General features: G+C 45.8%; 2 protein-coding genes across 2 annotated transcripts in view; one reads left to right on the plus strand and one right to left on the minus strand.

Moving 5' to 3' along the window:
• Nucleotides 1-2,443, plus strand: part of LOC102940756 (granulocyte-macrophage colony-stimulating factor receptor subunit alpha) — a 34,925-nt gene extending 32,482 nt beyond the window's left edge. The window contains 1 exon segment of the mRNA XM_027825634.3: nt 419-2,443. Coding sequence (XP_027681435.3) covers nt 419-490 — 72 coding nt within the window. The 3' untranslated portion in view covers nt 491-2,443.
• Nucleotides 2,444-14,138: 11,695 nt separating this feature from the next.
• On the minus strand, nt 14,139-19,358 carry SLC25A6 (solute carrier family 25 member 6). Its single transcript, XM_037899495.2, has 4 exons — nt 19,048-19,358; nt 16,387-16,873; nt 15,309-15,449; nt 14,139-14,806 (listed from the first exon to the last, which is right to left on the minus strand). Exons 1-4 carry the CDS (start codon nt 19,156-19,158, stop codon nt 14,649-14,651), a joined length of 897 nt encoding a protein of 298 aa, XP_037755423.1. The 5' UTR covers nt 19,159-19,358; the 3' UTR covers nt 14,139-14,648.
• Between the last annotated feature and the right edge of the window lie 3,100 nt (nt 19,359-22,458).

A 22,458-nucleotide genomic window follows, 5' to 3' on the forward strand; every position in this document is an offset into this window, starting at 1 on the left:
AAAGAGAAGTTCAGTATTCAAATCACCTCCTTTGGTTTTATTCAGTTTGACATGGCTAATTGACATTTAGCTCTTGACTATCACGTCAATAGTGTTGAAATAAACAAGACTGGCTCTTAGCTGGAAGATATTAATTTATTGTTTTCTGGAAACATCTTTTACATTGCAAAACAATGTAATGTTGATTTTGCCCTTGAGGTATCATAATACTGGTATACCCAATTTTGTTTTCCTCTTAATGATAACTCTCTGATAACCAAGAGGTGGGATTATAAAGAAAAATTAAAGGAAAAAAATGAAATAATTCCATTAAATACCTTTAACCATTAAATGAATAAACTGAAGTCTCAAGTGGTAAATTTCTAGTTAATCTCATGCATGAAACTAAAGGGAGATTTTTTTTTCTTCCCTTCAATAGAGGGAATCTATGGATCTACCACCAACAAAATATGAAACTGAAGAAATAACTACTGTTGAAGAAATTAAATAACTTCTAAAAGCAAAACGAAGCACTTGGATTCCCCAACTCAAACAACTACAAATCCTCATGGGAATTTTGTATGTTTTGCACACTCGCTCCCTTTCTCTCCCCTACAGATACTGCCTAACACTTACATTATAAGACCCTGTATTCAGTTTCTTATAACTTTGTCAAATTTGAATCCTATGGACAGAAGCTTTTCCATGCTGCATGTCTACTTGAGGGTGAATATTCTTGGAGTGTTTAAAAAAACCCATTTCAGTAATTTGTTAGAACAACTTTAGGGAAAAAAATAAGTTATTTTGCCCATATTAAAAAACCTCTTACAACGTTTTCACTGACAATCTATAGTGCTTCCCTGCTTTGACACTGGTGGAAATTCAGCAGGGGTGTTGCTGTGATGACAAGAATGTGCTTTATTCATTCTTATGAATATCAGACCAAATTTGGCCAAGTTATTAACCCTTGAAAAATCATGGTTCACACATGCTAAGTAGAGACTTGTTAAAGAGTTTGGCAGCCAAACTTCTTTAGGTTCTCACATCAGACTATGTCTAAATCTTGGTGATTCTTTCTGCATAACATCTCTAAGATACATCTTTTTCTATCCATCCTCACAGCTAAAACTCTAATCCAGGCCCTCATGATCTTACGACTTGATTATTTCACCATCTTTTTCTCTGGCATTAAGAAATGCAACCTTTACCCACTATTATCCATTCAGAATGCTGCTGCAAAGATCATTTACTTAGATCCTACCCCATTTACACTGCTGTTCACTCTTTTAGTTGTCCAATCACTGCTAACCTTTCTGGTGAAAACTGAAACAAAAAAGGCATTTAATACATGAGCCATTGCTATGTTTTCTGTTATTGTATTTCCCTCCTCATTCAGTAATGGGCCTGGCATAGAATCATAGAATATTAGGGTTGGAAGGGACCTCAGGAGGTCATCTAGTCCAACCCCCTGCTCAAAGCAGGACCAACACCAACTAAATCATCCCAGCCAAGGCTTTGTCAAGCTGGGCCTTAAAAACCTCTAAGGATGGAGATAGATAACCCATTCCAGTGCTTCACCACCCTCCTAGTGAAATAGTGTTTCCTAATATCCAATCTAGACCTCCCCCACTGCAACTTAGGACCATTGCTTCTTGTTCTGTCATCTGCCACCACTGAGAACAGCCTAGCTCCATCCTCTTTGGAACTTCCCTTCAGGCTGAAGGCTCCTATTAAATCCCCCCTCACTCTTCTCTTCTGCAGATTAAATAACCCCAGTTCCCTCAGCCTCTCCTCATAAGTCATGCCCCAGCCCCCTAATCATTTTAGTTGCCCTCTGCTGGACTCTCTCCAATTTGTCCACATCCCTTCTGTAGTGGGGGGGACCAAAACTGGACACAATACTCCAGGTGTGGCCTCACCAGTGCCGAATAGAGGGGAATAATCACTTCCCTCAATCTGCTGGCAGTGCTTCTACTAATACAGCCCAATATGCTATTGGCCTTCTTGGCAACAAGGGCACACTGCTGACTCATATCCAGCTTCTCGTCCACTGTAATCCCCAGGTCCTTTTCTGCAGAACTGATGCTTAGCCAGGCGGTCCCCAGCCTGTAGCAGTGCATGGGATTCTTCCTTCCGACGTGCAGAACTCTGCACTTGTCCTTGTTGAACCTCATCAGATTTCTTTTGGCCCAATCCTCCAATTTGGCTAGGTCACTGTGGACCCTATCCCTACCCTCCAGCATTATCTACCTTTCCTCACAGCTTAGTGTCATCCGCAAACTTGCTGAGGGTGCTATCCATCCCATCATCCAGATCATTATTAAAGATGTTGAACAAAACCAGCCCCAGGACCGACCCCTGTCCTTGGTCTTTCTCTTGCTTCTAACTTATTTGTAAAATATTTTCTTGTTACACTTTATGTCCCTATTTAGGGCAATGATTAAACTTTCTAATTTTGTCCCTATATGCTTGTGTTGGTTTTTTAAATTGTAACCTTTCTGACAGGTGGAGCTGGCAGCAGCCAGGGCCAGGTTCAATATCTAGGGGTTCCTTTTCAACAATACAACACAGAACCGGCTCAAGCCTCCACCCAATAACATGGGAAAATTACACATCACCCCGGGGCGCCTGAAAGGCAATACTTCCCCACTCGCAAGCATGGAGTCTGAGTGTAGAAAAGAAACTTTTAATGCAAGGAGAGAAGTCACTCAACATTAATTAGGGAAAATGCCGCAAGCAGGATTCATAAACCTATAACTGTGAGCAGGACACCCACCCCAGAGTGGGAGGGGCAGTGCCTTCTGCCTCATGTTCTACAACCAAAAGTTCCTTTACTGTGCCCCCCTCTGCTCCCTCACCATATCCCACTCACAGTAGTTGTGCTTGGTCAGTGAGGACCCAGGGTTCAGAAATACATTTGTGTGAGTCCACCTCCCACCCGGTGAAAAAGACACCTGGCTTGCTCCGCCATCTGAGCACTTGCTCTGGCTGGCCACCCTGCCAACTGCTGCTTCTCGTTGTCTGCAGCCGGCTGACTGCTCACCACTTTTGCCGGCTGACTGCTTGCCACTTTCACTGGCTCCTCCCACCGGCCACCCATCAGTCACCTTCCACTGCCACTTGTCTCTTGACTGTAACCTCTGTAGGTCAGTCTCTTAGTGATTTTTTTAAGCTCTCAGTAGGATGGGCAGAAACACTGCTCTACCACAAGTGATTTCAGCTCTCATTGAGTACTTAACATAACAAAAGGCTCCTAATGATGCCTAATTAGCTTCATCTTTAAACTCTGGGGAGGAACAGGGTAAACCAGACCAGGGACCTTTAAGAAAAGTCCACACCTACCATCTGGGATACCTATCCCCATCCCTCTTACTTTCACAAGGCTCTGGCAATTGAGCACCTGGCTTAACGAGGTCCTTTCAGCTGAGGGTGACCCCCTCATTTGGGACAGGTTAAGCACAGTTCTGCTCCCCTTTAGTCATACAGCAAAGACAACAATATTGATAACATCATTTCATTCCCCTGCAGTCAGTACTAAAGTGATTTGTAACCCAACACCAGCCAAAGTTGATCACTTTGAGCAACACCGCACTATCTGCTTGAAATCTAAGCAGAGTAGGTGTGCTCATGCAAATACAATTTGCTCCTGAAGTCTCTCTCTCTCCCAGCTAGCTGTCAGGGGAGAGCTCATTCAGACCTTGCTTACATCATATTCATCCTTTGTAATTAGACCTAGTTTCCACTCTTCGTATGACTCTTTTTCCAGTTTCAGGTCATTGAAGATCTCTTGGTTAAGCCTAATAACTAGGTCAACATATAGTATTTATAAATTATTAGAGTGGCTCTACTTCCATCAGCCTTTTCCTATAAGTTTCCTCCTGGCAGCCAGGAGACACTGTGGTGCCTGACACAGGAACTGAGAGCAGGGAGACTCTCCTGTGCTCTGTGACATCTAGGAGGAATCAGCCTGATTGGAATGCAGAGGGGACAGAGACAGGCTCCAGGAAGGGCTAGGCCAGGGCAGAGATAGCCTGTCCTGGAGCAGGTTTGAAATGGGGCAGGCTTTGGAGGGATGGGGATAAGGGCTGAGACCAGGACTGCATTCTAAGGGCAGGGGCAGATAGAGTGAAAAGGGAAAGTATCTGTAACCACTAGAGAACACTCTCCCGCGCCCCCCCCCCCCCCGGCCTCCCTGAGCCTGGACTAGAAGCAAGGATTTTTGAGCCTGATCATTCTTCTGCTGTCTAGCAAATATTTATGAAACCCTCTGGCAAAGTGTCTTATCTCACTTTTGTGGCTGGTCCACATAGCAGTAGCTGGTGGTTATTTTCTATCAGTTACTCCATTGTATTTTAAGTGGTAGAAATCAGTGTTCTGGATCTAAAGGTTACAGTCTTCGCTGATAACCCATGTAAAGGGTCTATATGGTTCCACACAATTCAGTTTATTTTCAGTTTGTTTTTTTCTTTTTGTTTTTTGAAACCTAGGATATTCATACAAAACTGTTAAAATTAACATACATTACAAAGCAGTGCACTCATACATAAGGAAATGCCTGAATAAAGGCTGCCTGTGAAACCTAAATTTGACCCCTTGTACATAAGTATTGTTATAGTCTTTAATGACATGGTCATATTCTATTTTCTTCCCACAAGACCACAGCTTCATTTGGTGTACAAGACAGATATTGCTCACTGAGCTGATATGTATTCAACATTTTTTTTTAAACTCAGTACTAAACATGTGCTTACATCTGTTTCACAAACATTAACAAATTTATCTTCACAACCTGCCAGTGAAGAAAGGAGGTATTACTTGCCCCTTTACATAAGTGCAACTGAAGAGCAGAAAATAAGGCTAAAATGGTCACATGTCCACTAATTTTGGATGCCCAACTTGAGATGTTTAGGGCCTGATTTTTCAGGGTACATGTCCTATTGCTATCAAACTGAGTTGGCATATACATAACCATTGTAAAAAAATGATTCATAATGTCCAGTGAAACACATCTGTGAAGATTAAGAGGGAGGAAAGTATTCAGTATGCAAATAAGTGATATATTTAAGGGCCAGCTTTGTGAAAACTGGCTAGTTTTTATACTTTTTGAAATTTTCTATTATTCAGCATGTACAGCTGGTACCTACTACTGCCATTAGTCAGTCTTTTGGGCGTTCCAATTAAAAACTCTTTTTGGGTGTAAATTTCTGAACTTCTCAATGTTGCCCATTTTCCTAGGGCTTTTTTTTTTTTTTTTTTTTAAAGTTTAAACTGTGATTGGATAAGTTTGAATAGAAATTGGTTGTTGCAATAATACAGAAAACAAAAATTGTTAAATGTCTCATTTATTGAGTTCTGTGTTCCCACACTGTATAATCACACAAAGCTGCTGTTGCTAAATATGATAAAGAACCATAGAAAGCCTGAAAAGTGATACAAGCTGTAATTTACAGCAGAGATGAAGGGGATGCAAGTTCCATCAACACTTCCTTAAAAAAAATTGGGTCCCCTCGTCCAGTTTGTGTGTGTATATATAAACATTTCAATACCATACCAATCACAGTGGCTGCTCCAGTGCTAGCAGCAGATTTTGGTCTTTTCTTACCCCTGGTCTACACTAGGACTTTAGGTCGAATTTAGCAGAGTTAAATCGATGTAAACCTGCACCCGTCCACACGATGAAGCCCTTTATTTCGACTTAAAGGGCTCTTAAAATCGATTTCCTTACTCCACCCCTGACTAGTGGATTAGCGCTTAAATCGGCCTTGCCGGGTTGAATTTGGGGTACTGTGGACGCAATTCGACGGTATTGGCCTCCGGGAGCTATCCTAGAGTGCTCCATTGTGACCGCTCTGGACAGCACTCTCAACTCAGATGCACTGGCCAGGTAGACAGGAAAAGAACTGCGAACTTTTTAATCTCATTTCCTGTTTGGCCAGCGTGGCAAGCTGCAAGTGACCATGCAGAGCTCATCAGCAGAGGTGACCATGATGGAGTCCCAGAATCGCAAAAGAGCTCCAGCATGGACTGAACGGGAGGTACAGGATCTGATCGCTGTATGGGGAGAGGAATCCGTGCTATCAGAACTCCGTTCCAGTTTTCGAAATGCCAAAACCTTTGTCAAAATCTCCCAGGGCATGAAGGACAGAGGCCATAACAGGGACCCGAAGCAGTGCCGCATGAAACTTAAGGAGCTGAGACAAGCCTACCCAAAAACCAGAGAGGCGAACGGCCGCTCCGGGTCAGAGCCCCAAACATGCCGCTTCTATGATGAGCTGCATGCCATTTTAGGGGGTTCAGCCACCAGTACCCCAGCCGTGTTGTTTGACTCCTTCAATGGAGATGGAGGTAACACGGAAGCAGGTTTTGGGGACGAAGAAGAAGAAGATGATGATGATGAGGTTGTAGATAGCTCACAGCAAGCAAGCGGAGAAACCGGTTTTCCCGACAGCCAGGAACTGTTTCTCACCCTGGACCTGGAGCCAGTACCCCCCGAACCCACCGAAGGCTGCTTCCTGGACCCGGTAGGCGGAGAAGGGACCTCCGGTGAGTGTACCTTTTAAAATACTATACATGGTTTAAAAGCAAGCATGTGAAAGGATTACTTTGCCCTGGCATTCGCGGCTCTCCTGGATGTACTCCCAAAGCCTTTGCAAAAGGTTTCTGGGGAGGGCAGCCTTATTGCGTCCTCCATGGTAGGACACTTTACCACTCCAGGCCAGTAACACGTACTCGGGAATCATTGTACAACAAAGCATTGCAGTGTATGTTTGCTGGCGTTCAAACAACATCCGTTCTTTATCTCTCTGTGTTATTCTCAGGAGAGTGAGATATCATTCATGGTCACCTGGTTGAAATAGGGTGCTTTTCTTCAGGGGACACTCAGAGGAGCCCATTCCTGCTGGGCTGTTTACGTGTGGCTGAACAGAAATGTTCCCTGATGTTAGCCACGGGGAGGGGGGAGGGTTGAGGGGGTAGCCACGCGGTAGGGGGAGGCAAAATGTGACCTTGTAACGAAAGCACATGTGCTATGTATGTAATGTTAACAGCAAGGTTTACCCTGAAAGAGTGTAGCCACTGTTTTATAAAATGTGTCTTTTTAAATACCGCTGTCCCTTTTTTTTTCTCCACCAGCTGCATGTGTTTCAATGATCACAGGATCTTCTCCTTCCCAGAGGCTAGTGAAGATTAGAAAGAAAAAAAAACGCACTCGTGATGAAATGTTCTCTGAGCTCATGCTCTCCTCCCACACTGACAGAGCACAGACGAATGTGTGGAGGCAAATAATGTCAGAGTGCAGGAAAGCACAAAATGACCGGGAGGAGAGGTGGCGGGCTGGAGAGAGTAAGTGGTGGGCTGAAGACAGGGCTGAAGCTCATATGTGGCGGCAGCTTGATGAGAGGAGGCAGGATTCAATGCTGAGGCTGCTGGAGGACCAAACCAGTATGCTCCAGTGTATGGTTGAGCTGCAGCAAAGGCAGCTGGAGCACAGACTGCCACTACAGCCCTTGTGTAACCAACCGCCCTCCTCCCCAAGTTCCATAGCCTCCACACCCAGACGCCCAAGAACACGGTGGGGGGGCCACCGGCCAACCAGCCACTCCGCCACAGAGGATTGCCCAAAATAAAGAAGGCTGGCATTCAATAAATTTTAAAGTTGTAAACTTTTAAAGTGCTGTGTGGCATTTTCCTTCCCTCCTCCACCACCCCTCCTGGGCTACCTTGGTAGTCATCCCCCTATTTGTGTGATGAATGAATAAAGAATGCATGAATGTGAAGCAACAACGACTTTATTGCCTCTGCAAGCAATGATTAAAGGGAGGAGGGGAGGGTTGTTAGCTTGCAGGGAAGTAGAGTGAACCAAGGGGCGGGGGGTTTCATCAAGGAGAAACAAAGAGAACTTTCACACCGTAGCCTGGCCAGTCATGAAACTGGTTTTCAAAGCTTCTCTGATGCGTACCGCGCCCTCCTGTGCTCTTCTAACCGCCCTGGTGTCTGGCTGCACGTAACCAGCAGCCAGCCGATTTGCCTCAACCTCCCACCCCGCCATAAACGTCTCCCCCTTACTCTCCCAGCTATTGTGGAGCACACAGCAAGCAGTAATAACAGTGGGAATATTGGTTTCGCTGAGGTCTAAGCGAGTCAGTAAACTGCGCCAGCGCACCTTTAAACGTCCAAATGCACATTCTACCACCATTCTGCACTTGCTCAGCCTGTAGTTGAACAGCTCCTGACTACTGTCCAGGCTGCCTGTGTACGGCTTCATGAGCCATGGCATTAAGGGGTAGGCTGGGTCCCCAAGGATACATATAGGCATTTCAACATCCCCAACAGTTATTTTCTGGTCTGGGAATAAAGTCCCTTCCTGCAGCTTTTGAAACAGACCAGAGTTCCTGAAGATGCGAGCGTCATGTACCTTTCCCGGCCATCCCACGTTGATGTTGGTGAAACATCCCTTGTGATCCACCAGAGCTTGCAGCACTATTGAAAAGTACCCCTTGCGGTTTATGTACTCGCCGGCTTGGTGCTCCGGTGCCAAGATAGGGATATGGGTTCCGTCTATGGCCCCACCAGTGTTAGAGAATCCCATTGCAGCAAAGCCATCCACTATGACCTGCACATTTCCCAGGGTCACTACCCTTGATATCAGCAGATCTTTGATTGCGTGGGCTACTTGCATCACAGCAGCTCCAACAGTAGATTTGCCCACTCCAAATTGATTCCCAACTGACCGGTTGCTGTCTGGCGTCGCAAGCTTCCACAGGGCTATCGCCACTCGCTTCTCAACTGTGAGGGCTGCTCTCATCTTGGTATTCATGCGCTTCTGGGAATCGTCCCAGACCTGCAACACTATGCGGTCCCACCAGTCTGTGCTTGTTTCCCGAGCCCAGAATCGGCGTTCCACAGCATGAACCTGCCCCATTAGCACCATGATGCATGCATTGGCAGGGCCCATGCTTTCAGAGAAATCTGTGTCCATGTCCTGATCACTCACGCGACCGTGCTGACGTCGCCTACTCGCCCGGTATCGCTCTGCCAGGTTCTGGTGCTGCATATACTACTGGATAATGCGTGTGGTGTTTAATGTGCTCCTAATTGCCAAAGTGAGCTGAGTGGCCTCCATGCTTGCCTTGGTATGGCGTCCGCACAGAAAAAAGGCGCGGAACGATTGTCTGCCGTTGCTCTGACGGAGGGAGGGGCGACTGACGACATGGCTTACAGGGTTGGCTTACAGGGAATTAAAATCAACAAAGGGGGTGGCTTTACATCAAGGAGTATTTCAGGCAGGACTTCACGGAGGGTTCCAATAAGAAATGGTGCACCTAAGTAATTGTTCTTATTGGAACAAGCAGGTTGGTCTGGCCTCTGATTGATACATGGCTAGATTTACCTTGCTGCACCTTCTCTGTGAGCGACTGCAGTGTGACCTAGAGGAATGAGTCCCCTAGACGGGGGAGAGGGGGGAAGCAAATGAGTACAAAACAAATCTGGTCTATTTTTTGTTTTGATCCACTCCATCTATCTTTTACATCTTTGGCTGGCAGCAGACGGTGCAGAAGGACTGCATGCCATCCACATCTCATGGCTGCCCGGCAGAAGATGATGCAATAGGACTGCTAGCAATCCGTATCGCCTGCTTGCTCACCATAAGACGGTTCAATAGGACTGACTGCAGGACTAAAGAGAATGACCTGGTCGAGTCACTCCAAATTTAGTCCCTGCGCCCATGTCTGCCCAGGCGCTCCTGGCCGATGTGGCCAGGAGCACCTCGGACATGACGAGGACGGCTACCAGTCGTACTGTACCGTCTGCTGCCACAAGGCAATGGGTTGCTGCTACTGTGTAGCAATGCAGTACCACGTCTGCCAGCACCCAGGAGACATAGGGTGATGGTTACCTGAGCGGGCTCCATGCTTGCCGTGGTATGGCGTCTGCACAGGTAACTCAGGAAAAAAGGCACGAACCGATTGTCTGCTGCTGCTTTCACGGAGGGAGGGAGGGAACAGGGGCCTGACGACATGTACCCAGAACCACCAGCGACAATGTTTTAGCCCCATCAGGCATTGGGATCTCAACCCAGAATTCCAATGGGCAGCGGAGATTGCGGGAACTGTGGGATAGCTACCCACAGTGCAACACTCCGGAAGTCGACACTTGCCTCGGTACTGTGGAAGCACTCCGCCGAGTTAATGCACTTAATGCACTTAGAGCATTTTCTGTGGGGACACACACACACTCGAATATATAAAACCGATTTCTAAAAAACCGACTTCTATAAATTCGACCTGATTTCGTAGTGTAGACATACCCGTACTGTGGAGTGCTGACAACTACTTAAGTGTACCTATTGTATTCTCTCCACCTTCATGTACCAATGGCTCCTAAAGGAGGAAACTAGGATGGATCCTGTTTATTTTTAACTGCTTTAATAAGTAGTCTTGACATCTGAAACAGCAGCTTGAGCTGAAAAACAAACACCACAGGAGCTGCCAGCTCTGCACAAACTACGTAGTATGAGAAATAACACCATTGAGTATGTTGAAGATAAGAACTAACATACCTGCTAGCAGTAATACCTACAAGAGTTAACCATGTGTGTTACTGGAAGATGCACCATGTATCTAAGGAATGTGATTACATTACATAAAAACCTTAAAATCAATGGCTAACTGCTACTGGAAGAAATCCAGCTTCAACTCTGACAAATGTCTGTGAACCTCAAGCCTCCAGAGGAAATATTAGCCAAATCATAGACCAAGTGGCCTGAGCACCTAGTGTCCAGGGTTATACTATAGGTTATATCAGAGGTGGTCAAAATATAGCCCACGGGACAAATCTGGCCCATCTAATATTTCTGTCCGGCCCACCAGGCCCTTTGGCTGCCCCCTCACGATTTCCAGGCCGCTAAAAGTCCCGTGGTGCAGCGGTGTGCTCAGGCAGGCTACCTGACTGCTGTGGCCCCACGCCGCTCCTGGAAGTGGCCGGCTGCTGCTGGCATATCTCTGCATGCCTCTGTGTACTGCCCCCACCCCCAACCTCACAGCTCCCATTGGCTGGAAACTGGCCAATGGGAGCTGTGGGGGCACTGCTTGCAGGCACCAGCAATGCACAGAGACCCGCTGTCCCCCTCCCCGCCACGGGGACGCGCAGAGTCGTGCCACGGTGCCAGCAGCCGCGTGGGGCCATGGCCTGCAGGCCTGAGCCGCCAGTATAAGCGCCTCCCAGCCAGAACCTTCACCTCACACCCCCTCCCAAACCCCAACCCCAGGTCAGAACCCCCTCCTGCACCCAAACTCCCTCCCAGACCCTGCACCTGCTCCTACAACCCAATCCCCTGCCCAGAGCCCCCTCCTGCACCAAACTCCCTCCTAGAGCCCACACCCCAACACTGCACAAGCCCAGAGCTCCCCCCTGCACCCAAACTCCCTCCCAGACTCCGAACCCCCTCCATTAACATAGCAGAAATGTGCAGCCCATGATGACATATCAAAATTCGTGGAGTGGCCCCCCTGCAAAAATTATTGCCCAACCCTGGGTTATACTAATGATTCCCAACCTTTTCCCATTGGAGGAGTGCAGCTGTGTCCTAAAAGACCTCACACCATGCCCCAACATAGTTTTCCACTTGTGAAAGGGGGAGGTGGTTGAGGCTTTTGGAGGTGGGGGATGTTATTTTCTTTTTCCTGTTTCCCTCCTATGTTCTCTACTTCACAAAGCAGTTTTGGGGAAAAAACACACCAGGCCTCTGTACATCATAAAAATGTAAAAGGTCAACCCATTTTAGAGCTGATCGCAAAAAAAAAAAAAAAAGTATTTCTCAGTAAGAGGAACAAAAAGAGGTTTCCATGTTTATCCTTATTCTATCAATGCTGCCAGTTTTGAAAAGGAATATTTGCCTTCCACAACTGCCAACATGGGATTGACAGCTCTGTAGGTTCTTTATTATTGGGAACAATAGTGTATGAGGAGTAAAGACCAGGCAGGCTATATTTTGTTGGATCATATTAAAGAAGTTCTGTATTAAAATCACAAATGAGTTTGATTCCCCATAGTTTAAATTCCAGGGTATTACTAATTAAGGGGTCTCTTGGTTTTACTGTTTCTCTCCCTCTCTGTGTGAAACTTGAAAGCTGCTAATTGTGTTAGTACATCCTAAGACAGAGTCTGGTCTCAAAGCAATACCTTGTAACAACTACTCACACAGAGACTCCCCGCCCTTTTGTTGTATTTATCTCGCTTTGTTAACAATTGTGATTAAAATAGAGATAGAGAATGTATGTGGATGGACGCTTGGCATGGATAATAAATGAATGATCAGGGAGGTGCCAGCCTAAGAATCCAGTGTCCATGGGCCAAAGAAGGCATCAAGTGGAAACAACCAGAGGACCCCCGGAGGGCAGACTGGAATCTACCCAACAGCCTCAAGAATAGGAGAACCGAAGAACAACACGGAGCCGTCAGGAAAGTGCCATCTGCTGATAGATTCAGCAACAGCATGATGAAGCAATTCTCGTAGACTGGCATAGGAATAAATTCCTATAAAAAATGGACTCTAGAAAGTGAGAACTTTGGGGTCTGATTCTGCAAACCAACTTCCAGGAGCATCAGATGAGCACCTGACAAGGCCCTGCTCACTCCTCATGTCCAGGCCACCTGGCCAGTGGCTTGGCATGAGCAACTCTAAGGCTGGTAACTATGATAACCTTGCAGAACCTGTGTGTGTGTGTGTGTATGAATGAATGTGTGAATAAATATGAAATTGAATGGAATGTTATAGCTATAACTGCTTACTATGATTCTTTCTGTATTCACAATAAATGTGGCATTTTGCCTTTTCCCCTTTAATAAGATCCTGCTGGTTTTTATTTTATTGGTATAACAATTTTGCTTGTCACACATGTAAGTTACGTCATCAGTAATAATGCACAACACAAATTGCCTTTGGTGTATTTGGACAAGTATAATTGACTACTACACCATTCTGTTGATACTAGCTTCCCCCCACCCAAAAAAACTATTTATACTGTACTAAGAAAAACAAAAACTTGTGGTGTGAATGACAAGACTACAGAGATCTCTGGGCAGATTCTTTGCTGCACCTAGCCCAGGGCTCAGCAGAGAAGCACAGCCTGGATGGCAAGGGGAACGAAGGATCTAAATTACTTCTGTGCTGTAGAGTGTTTTACAGGGGCTGAACCATTACAGCAATAGAGGGCAATTAAAGTACAGATGGCTTATGCTGGCCATACACAGCTCGTCCACCAAGGAAATTAAATCTGTCTGTTACAGCTCCTTTATAGCCTCTCCACTTCAAGTATTCTAAACTACATAGTCCTTTAGATTACTATGGAAATCAAGCCTCTCTCTCCCCTACAAATGTTATCCCAAAACAAAATTTAAGCTCAATTTAAGTTTCACCTTCCTCTGAAGCATTCATTGACCAAAACTAATCCAAGAGCAATACCAGATACTATGAACATACATAAGTATTTTCAAGCAGTCATTGCTTACAGCGAGCAGTAATGCCTTTTCAGTGAAATGTGGACAGGTCACCCAGCTTAAAACATATTTAGGTCTTGGTGAAAAGCTTGGTTATTTAAAAAACAAATACACGCAAAAAACTAATACTCCCTTGCCTTTTATTTTTTAGGCCTTGGTTCTTAGCTGCCTTGCACTTTTTGCCATCATTTACAACATGCAAAGTATATGTGAAAGAGTCAGAATTAGAGCATAGTTTGAGATCACTCTGGATCAGCGATTTACAAGTAGAATGGAATTTAAATCCCTGTTTGGAACCTTTAAGCTGCTACCACAGAAATGACTTTACACTAGGGACCAGGTAGCTGAGAACCAAGCAAAGACAAACCCATCCAAAAAAACACCTCCCGTAGCACAGTATACTCTTTATATCAAGCACGGAGAATTGAATGAGTGATGGATGTTTGCCACCTCATGACACCATTGTGTACAGCACCTTTACATCTTCCATCGAAATGTTCCATCCAAGCATTTACCAGACCTAAATCTGTTTACAGCGATAATATGAATGTACCATGTTGTAATGTGGTGGTTCAAGCAGTGAAGGTATAAGGTGAAACTGGAATGTTCTTATGAAAAGATGGTTGCAAAAGTTCCCCAGGAGAGCCAACACTTCGATATAATTAGTTTCAACAGAGTAAATATGTTTATTGTTTTACAGCAGAATGCCCCAATTTAAAAGAACATACTTGCTAAAGGGTCAGCTGTGCAAAATGGTACAGAGTGCTTAAGTACAAGTGGAACAGACATGATTTGTTAAACAAATATGCAAACAATTTTATGGTCCTATAAGACAGGAAACTAGAGAATGATCAGAGGGCAAATACAGAAAAAAAAACAAAAACAACTTTCTTTGCCCAAACTGCTTCTGTGGACCCAGAACTACTGCCACTGATATCCAAACACTGATACAGAAAATTCAGTACGCTGAACTGTCAGTTTCAGTGTCTGCGAAAAAAGGCAATCTTGAAATGGATCAGTTCCCTTGATAAGTTTCTAGCCCCATCTACCAACGTGATCTGGCCCCGATAAATAAGACAACACAGGAATTTCTTGAAGGTCAATGGTCCATAATGGTAAAGTTATTCTACATGATCTGCTCAACTTGGTTTCCAATTCTAGTTAGGCTGTTTTTAAATTACTTTCTTTAATTCATCATACAGCACGAGCACAAAAGCACCACCCATGCCTCGGAGAACGTTGGACCATGCACCCTTGAAAAAAGCTTTTCCTCCTTCATCCCTTGCAATCTTCTTCCAACAGTCAACTGTTCCGGAGTACATGATGTCAGCTGTGGAGATATGAAAATTTCCCCCCCAATTTAGATAATTTGCTTCAGTATTTTTCTAACTGCAACTTAACGTTATAATGGGAAAACTTCAATTTTATTAATACCTAATTGAGACAGTAAATGATCATGAAGCTGTAATTGTCCATGTGGCGTTACCTATTTGCCAATCACCCATGCCACATAAAGATCAAGCACTACCTTACATAAAAACAGCACCCTCAATACAAGTACCAAACTCATTTGTAAATATTACAAAGTACTAGTTCCCTAAAAGCTAGTCTCGTGATTTGAAATGCTTATGACAATCATTGCTTAAGACAATTGGTTTCACACTATATAAAATGTGTTGATGGATTTGTTCTAAGAAAATTAAAAGCTGCTCAAAAAATAAACTGAACTGGAGTTACCAGCTTTTGCACCAAGTCAAAAGCATTGACAAGTATCGGTACCACCACTAAAGTGCGGAACAAAAGTTTTAGACTAATAAATATCAAGACTGTACCTCCTTTACGTCCTGACTGCATCATCATTCGACGCCGCACTGTATCAAAAGGATAGGAGACAACACCAGCCACAGAAGTCACTGTTTGTGCAATCATCCAGCTTATCACAATGTGAGTGTTTCTGGGATCTGGGAGCATGCCTGCAATAAAGACACCATAACATAACTTTTAGTTTTATACCCAATCCCTCCTCAAACTCACACATTTTAGAAAAGCAGCCGTCATTCAAAGTTTTACAAAAGAAAGCAACTCAGTCTCCTGCAAGGATGGCAATGCATGAAATGTTGCACCACGACCATACTTACATCTCTCTTCCAAAGATAATGAATATACTGTTTCAGAAATTTAGATTAACGATAAAGTGCTTTTCTTTTTATAACTGATTAGAAAAAGTATTTTTAACAATGAATCGCCCAAGGATTTGAAATATGTCGTTTTTAGAATATCTTGGAAACTTTTGCAGACTGAGAAATAGAATGGGGAAGGAGGGGCAGTCAAATACACATAGCCTTTACAGTAAAATTTGCTGAAATAGCCCATAAAAACACTAACTTGTTTAAGTGAAATTATAACCTGTATTACTGTGATAGCAGTGATATGCCTCAGTAATCCATCAAATCAAAAACATTGAAGCTACTCTGTCCCATTATTAGAACTTGTTTCTGCTAAAAGTGTGGTAAGCTGCTCTATCACCATATGTAGTCCACAAATACTTTGTCAATCCACAAACAGCATTCTACATTTTTAAAAGATGTAAACAGTATTTTCTCCAGCATTGTACTAAACACTGACAGGATAGCAAGATTCTATACTTAGCTTTTTAATGCTAGAAGGTAGTTTGACTAACAATAAAACAAGTAGTGGCGTCAGTAACTAGAAGTAGGGTGATAGTAATGGCTCCAATTAAAAAAAACCAAATGATCAGATCATGATTCATCGTCAAAGCAATAGCATAAAATGAAATGAAATACAAAAAGCTACATTAAAGCTTTCATATTGCAGTCAAGCACCCCAAAGTTATGAAATGCCAAAATTAAGGTTGCCTGTGCAACTTTCCAGATTCCCTCTATAAGTTACCTTTTGCTGTATCATAGATTCCAAAGTAGGCAGCTCTATAGATGATGATACCCTGCACAGACACATTGAACCCTTGATATAAGCCACGCAGACCATCAGACTTGGTAATTTTGACTAGACAGTCCCCCAGACCTCTGAATTCTCTGTCAGCACCAGCTTTTCCGACGTCAGCAGCCAAACGGGTTCTTGCAAAATCCAAGGGATAGACGAAGCAGAGAGAAGTGGCACCAGCTGCACCACCAGAGGCCAGATTACCAGCAAAATACCTCCAAAATTGAGTGTGCTTGTCCACTCCTCCTAAGAACACCTGCTTATACTTATCCTTGAAAGCAAAATTGAGAGCCTGAGTGGGGAAGTATCTGATGACATTTGCCAAATTTCCACGCCAAAAGGACAGCACTCCTTGCTCCTTTGGGATACGCACCACACAATCAATGATACCTTTGTACTGTTTGTCAGCAGCAATTTGTTTACTTGCATGTTGTACCTGTAAAAAATGTATTTAATACATTTATTATTTTGATCACATATCCAATAAACACTACAGGTGGAAATCAATATTAGTAGTTCAGACTGTTTATCTATACTCATGCTAGAACAGAAGTAAGGGATATCACTAAGTCTGAATGACTGGTCCAAATGATCATTTATCAAAATGTATACAACCCTTCACCCATCACTTTACTGTACACTTTCAAAAGTGGTTGTAAATATCTATAAATCAGAAATTATTTCATAACTGGAGACTATGGATAGAGTTTTCTATTCATTAGTACAATTTAATAGAAACTTTCTGCGTGTACATAATACTGGAAGTTCCTCCCCGTCAACACAACTCAGGAATTCAAGAGGATGGGACATTTACATTCATAAAGAAAATTTAAAAGGTGAACGCCATAAGAAAAATAAAAAAGGAGTACTTGTGGCACCTTAGAGACTAACCAATTTATTTGAGCATGAGCTTCCGATGGTTTGTCTCTAAGGTGCCACAAGTACTCCTTTTCTTTTTGTCCCTACAATGTGTATGATAATCAAGGTGGGCCATTTCCAGCACAAATCCAGGGTTTAACAAGAACGTGGGGGGGGGGGGGGGGGGGGGGGGGGGGGGGGGTAGGAAAAAACAAGGGGAAATAGGTTACCTTGCATAATGACTTAGCCACTCCCAGTCTCTATTCAAGCCTAAGTTAATTGTATCCAATTTGCAAATGAATTCCAGTTCAACAGTCTCTCGCTGGAGTCTGGATTTGAAGTTTTTTTGTTGTAATATCACAACTTTCATGTCTGTAATCGCGTGACCAGAGAGATTGAAGTGTTCTCCGACTGGTTTATGAATGTTATAATTCTTGACATCTGATTTGTGTCCATTTATTCTTTTACGTAGAGACTGTCCAGTTTGACCAATGTACACGGCAGAGGAGCATTGCTGGCACATGATGGCATATATCACATTGGTGGATGTTTAGGTGAACGAGCCTCTGATAGTGTGGCTGATGTGATTAGGCCCTATGATGGTGTCCCCTGAATAGATATGTGGGCACAGTTGGCAACGGGCTTTGTTGCAAGGATAGGTTCCTGGGTTAGTGGTTCTGTTGTGTGGTGTGTGGTTGCTGGTGAGTATTTGCTTCAGGCTGGGGGGCTGTCTGTAGGCAAGGACTGGCCAGGACTGGGATTTTTAGGTTTTTTTAGTTACAACATTTAGTGTAAGTGACTGACTCCAAATAATGGGAGCCCCCCTCCCCCCCATTAGTCAGTCTCCCTGGTAGCTCTAGGGCCCCATCGCTAATTTCCCGGTGCCTCAGGCCAGCGTTGTTGACCCGACCTACAGATGGGGGCGGAGGAGCCGGGGCGAAGCGATCGGCCCCAGGCTGGGGCGCTGGATCCCAACGAAGCCAAACCGGTTCCTCCCGACACCGAGAGGCCGCTCCCCGGCAAACGCCGCGAGCACCGGTCTGCCGGCAGGGGCGCGCCAAGGTCACCGGTCCCCCACGCGGCCACTGGGCTCGCTCCCCCCGGGCAGGGCGGGGGGATGGGGCTACGGGCGCGCGCCCACAGCGGCCCTGGGGAGGGGTGTCCCTGGCAATAACGCGACCCCTGCGGGCGTGGGGTCGGGGCGCGGCCAGGCCACGCGCCGCTAGGGCTCCGGCGACAGACGGGGCAGGGGAGGAATCTGCCGCCGCCGCCGCGAAGAAGAGACGCCCGGCGAGGACCGCGGCCTGCGCCACCCGCCGTCACGTGACAGTCGCGCTACAACAGGAGTGGCCACCGCCCCAGCGGGCGGGCGCCCGCGGCGAGGGGGGGAGGGCACAGCGAGCCGCCTCCCCACGTGACACGCGCGCCGGGCCCCGCCTCCTCTCGCGTCGCACAGCGGAAGACTTTGGCTGCCGCTCCTCCGCGCGCCCTCCCTCCACGTGACCGCCCCCCCCCCCGTAACCGGTTCCTAGCACTGTACTGGCCGGGGCGAACGCGCTCCAAGCCCGCTGTTGCTGCTACCGCGGCAACGGCGCGAGGCGGGCGCGCTTGGGTCGACGTCGGGCCCAGAGCCTTGCGCCCCTTCGGGCACGCGCGCTGTGGGGAAGCGAGGCCACGCGCCGCCACCCCGCTCTCTCCAGCCTCGGCCCCGGCCAGACCCCCCTCCCCCTCCGGCTCCCGCGCGCCGCTGACCTGGAGCAACAGCTTGACCCGCTCGATGGGCGCCACCGCGGTTTTGCTGATGGCCGCGGCCACGCCGCCCGCCAGGAAGTCCTTGGCGAAGGAAAGGGCCTGGTCCGCCATGTTCGTGCTGAGCCGGGAGCCGCTGGGGGGAAAAAACGCCGCAGTGCCCACGCACCGACAAAAAAAAAAAGGGCAGGATGGTCTCCGCGCATGAGCTAAACGCCCGGGCCGGCCGGGCCCGCCCCCGCCGCGCCATTGGCCGCCCGGCCGCAGAGAGGCGGGGCCGCCCGGGAGTTCTGCTCCGGCCCCCGCTTCCGGTCGCCTCGCGCGCTCGCCCTGACGTGCCTGGGTCAACCTGTTGGCGCGAGCCCTGCTCCGCCGCGCGCGCGCTCCCCGGCCTGGGGCTGGCGCTGGCGCTGGGGACCGGCAAGTCTTGGCAGACGCCGGCCCCGCTCGCTCCCCCCGCCCTAAGGCAGCCCCGCCCCGGCGCCTGGAGCCCGGCTTTCCGGCATGGCCCCCGCGCCCTGCGCGCTCCCCTGCCTGCCCGGCAGTCGCCTCTGGGCCTGCGGCTCCTCCTCGTTCGGTGCCGGTACCGGCGCCGCGTTTCACAAGCCGCTGGGCGACCACTGCCGTAGTGTGACACACGGGGAAGGCGGCTTCCCCCGTCCGCCAGATGCGCAGTTTCCACATCTCTCCGTTTGAAACGCTGCGGTCTCAACAGAAAGAAAAGGAGGACTTGGGGCACCTTAGGGACTAACACATTTATTTGAGCATGAGCTTTCGTGAGCTACAGCTCACTTCATCGGATGCATACTGTGGAAAATACAGAAGATCTTTTTATATACACACAAAGCATGAAAAAATACCTCTTCCCACCCCACTCTCCTGCTGGTAATAGCTTATCTAAAGTGATCACTCTCCTTACAATGTGTATGATAATCAAGTTGGGCCATTTCCAGCACAAATCCAGGTTTTCTCACCCCCCCCCCCCCACACACACAAAGGTATTTTTTCATTCTTTGTGTGTATATAAAATGATCTTTTGTACTTTCCACAGTATGCATCCGATGAAGTGAGCTGTAGCTCACGAAAGCTCATGCTCAAATAAATTGGTTAGTCTATAAGGTGCCACAAGTACTCCTTTTCTTTTTGCGAATACAGACTAACACAGCTGTTACTCTGAAACCAGTCTCAACAGAGTGACTGCGGAGCTAGCAAAGCGCTACAACGTGCTGGCCGCTTCTAATCTCACATTAAACAGGGGCTGGGAAGCTTTCCTCTGTTATTTATGTAGCTCCCGTTTCTGCCAGGTTTAACCACGCTGAGCAGCCCCATTGATTTATGGGGCAACAGGTGGAGCAGAGAAGCATTTTGATGCCAAAAGAAAAAAAAACCCTCCACTTGATCCTCCTTTTGTCTTCATGACTCTTCTGCCTCATTAGATTTCTCATTGCCCATGCCTTTCGGTGTCACCAAAGGTTAGAATATAAATTTTTAGAAAAACAGCCAGATGAGAAATCTGACCATCATGTTATGTATTTATTTAATTGAAGAAAAAAAGTGCTTCATTGTGAGACTGGTAAGCTGCACAGTTAGATGTTAAGGTTGCACATGCAACCTTAATTCTTTCTCCTGGTGCATGTATGTTGTGGTGCAATTTTTAATCACGTTATTTTTAAAAAATACAATATACAATTTTTTCTATAACATTAAATACCTACATTAATGTAAGTGTCATAAAGGTCAATTATGTATTAAATTATACTTTGCAATTGATAACCTTTTTTCTTTCTAAAATATGAAATGTAATAGTTTTGTCAGCAGCCATGATACACATTTTCTTTTCCACCACCAACACAGCTTTAGATGCAATTCAAGGGTGAGGCGGTAAACTATATATCTGATAGGCTTTATCAGGAAAGTTATTCAATTCAGAGGATGATCCAGTTGACTGTGAAACTAGGTGAGCTGTGAATATTTTTTTCAGTGCAGAGATGAGACAGTTACCGAGAAAGCTAATTTAAGGGTTTAACCTGGAGTGAACTCTGTGTGGGTGTGGTGTTACTGTGGTTTTAAGAGAATGAATAGATTCTTCATGGTGTGGGAACTGACAGCTGGACAAAGCAGTTGATTTTAGGTTAGGCTGATAGATTGTCTTGGGTTAAGATCAGTGGTGGGCAACCTGTGGCCCGTGCCACTTCCCGCAGCTCCCATTGGCAGATGTGCAAATGTAAACAACTGGCGGCCTGCCAGCAGATTACCCTGATGGGCCGCGTGCGGCCCGTGAACCGCAGGTTGCCACCGCTGGTTAAAATGCTCTGTTTATATGTTAACAATGTATCTAATAAAGACTTGTTAAATTACTGCCAGTGAATTATTATTAAGACTTGTGGATTACTTGAATATAAAACAACACAGTGGGTTCTACGTGGCAGGAGAGATCTGCCTCCATAGAGCCTGTTGCACTATCTGGGGCTTGTCTACACTTACGGTCGTGCAGCTGCTCTGCTGTAGTGCTTAGTGAAAATGCTGCCTATGCCAACGGGATTATTTCCCGTCGGCATAGGTATTTCACTCCCCCGAGAGGTAGTAGTTGGGTCGACGGGAGAAGCCCTCTCGATGACATAGCGCTGTCTACGCTGGGAGTTCGGTCGGTGTCATTGCGTCGCCCTGAACAATGTAGTTATACTGACATAAGTTTGTACTGTAGACCGGGGCTGGGCCTTTACTGCAAACTTATGCACCCTGTACATGCTATCAATTCCCATGTTACTCTTTATTGTATGCTGAAAGTGATATTGCAAATTTAAAAGCCACACTTCTGTCTGACATTATACCTACTATTTTTGAAAGTAACATGTAAAATTAGATTACATCTGAAAAAGATTAGACAAAAAAAAATTATTTTTTCAGCTGTGCATTTGACAGCACTTTGTATATAGCTAGTTTAATTCTTTCCCCTCTAATAAGTTTTAGTTGTCCTTTTTGATGACCTTTCCTACAACATGAAACAAAGAAAAACATTTTTAAAACCAGGAAAGTATGACTGAATAATCACAAAAATTGCAGCCCATGAAAGAACTGTTAACTCATTTATGTAGTTGACTGCATTTCAGAATGACAGTGCCCTTTTATCCTCAAATGTCATATAACAAGATTCTACATATGCATCTAAGAATGTTGAGGAAATTATAAAAACACGGAGGAGTCAGGTGTCACCTTAAAGACTAACAGATTTATTTTGGGCATAAGCTTTCATGGGTAGAAAAACCCACTTCTTCAGATGCAGATTTTTCTTCAGATTTTTGTGGATATAGACTAACACGGCTACCCCTCTGATGTGTGGAAATTATATGCTATTTTAGGACCTGCTCTTGTTACTAAATTCACAGGAACAGACTCTAGTACCCATACAGATCT

This window comes from Chelonia mydas, chromosome 1 (assembly GCF_015237465.2).
Source record: "Chelonia mydas isolate rCheMyd1 chromosome 1, rCheMyd1.pri.v2, whole genome shotgun sequence".
Lineage (NCBI taxonomy): Eukaryota > Metazoa > Chordata > Testudines > Cheloniidae > Chelonia > Chelonia mydas.

What these genes read in the sequence shown, in the direction of transcription:
- SLC25A6 (XM_037899495.2), bottom strand. Translation starts at nt 19,158, where the DNA reads ATGGCGGACCAGGCCCTTTCCTTCGCCAAGGACTTCCTGGCGGGCGGC. An exon ending in AATCTATGATACAGCAAAAG is followed by an intron (nt 15,450 to 16,386) that starts GTAACTTATAGA and finishes TCTTTATTGCAG; the next exon opens with GCATGCTCCCAGATCCCAGA. An exon ending in GCAGTCAGGACGTAAAGGAG is followed by an intron (nt 14,807 to 15,308) that starts GTACAGTCTTGA and finishes ATATCTCCACAG; the next exon opens with CTGACATCATGTACTCCGGA.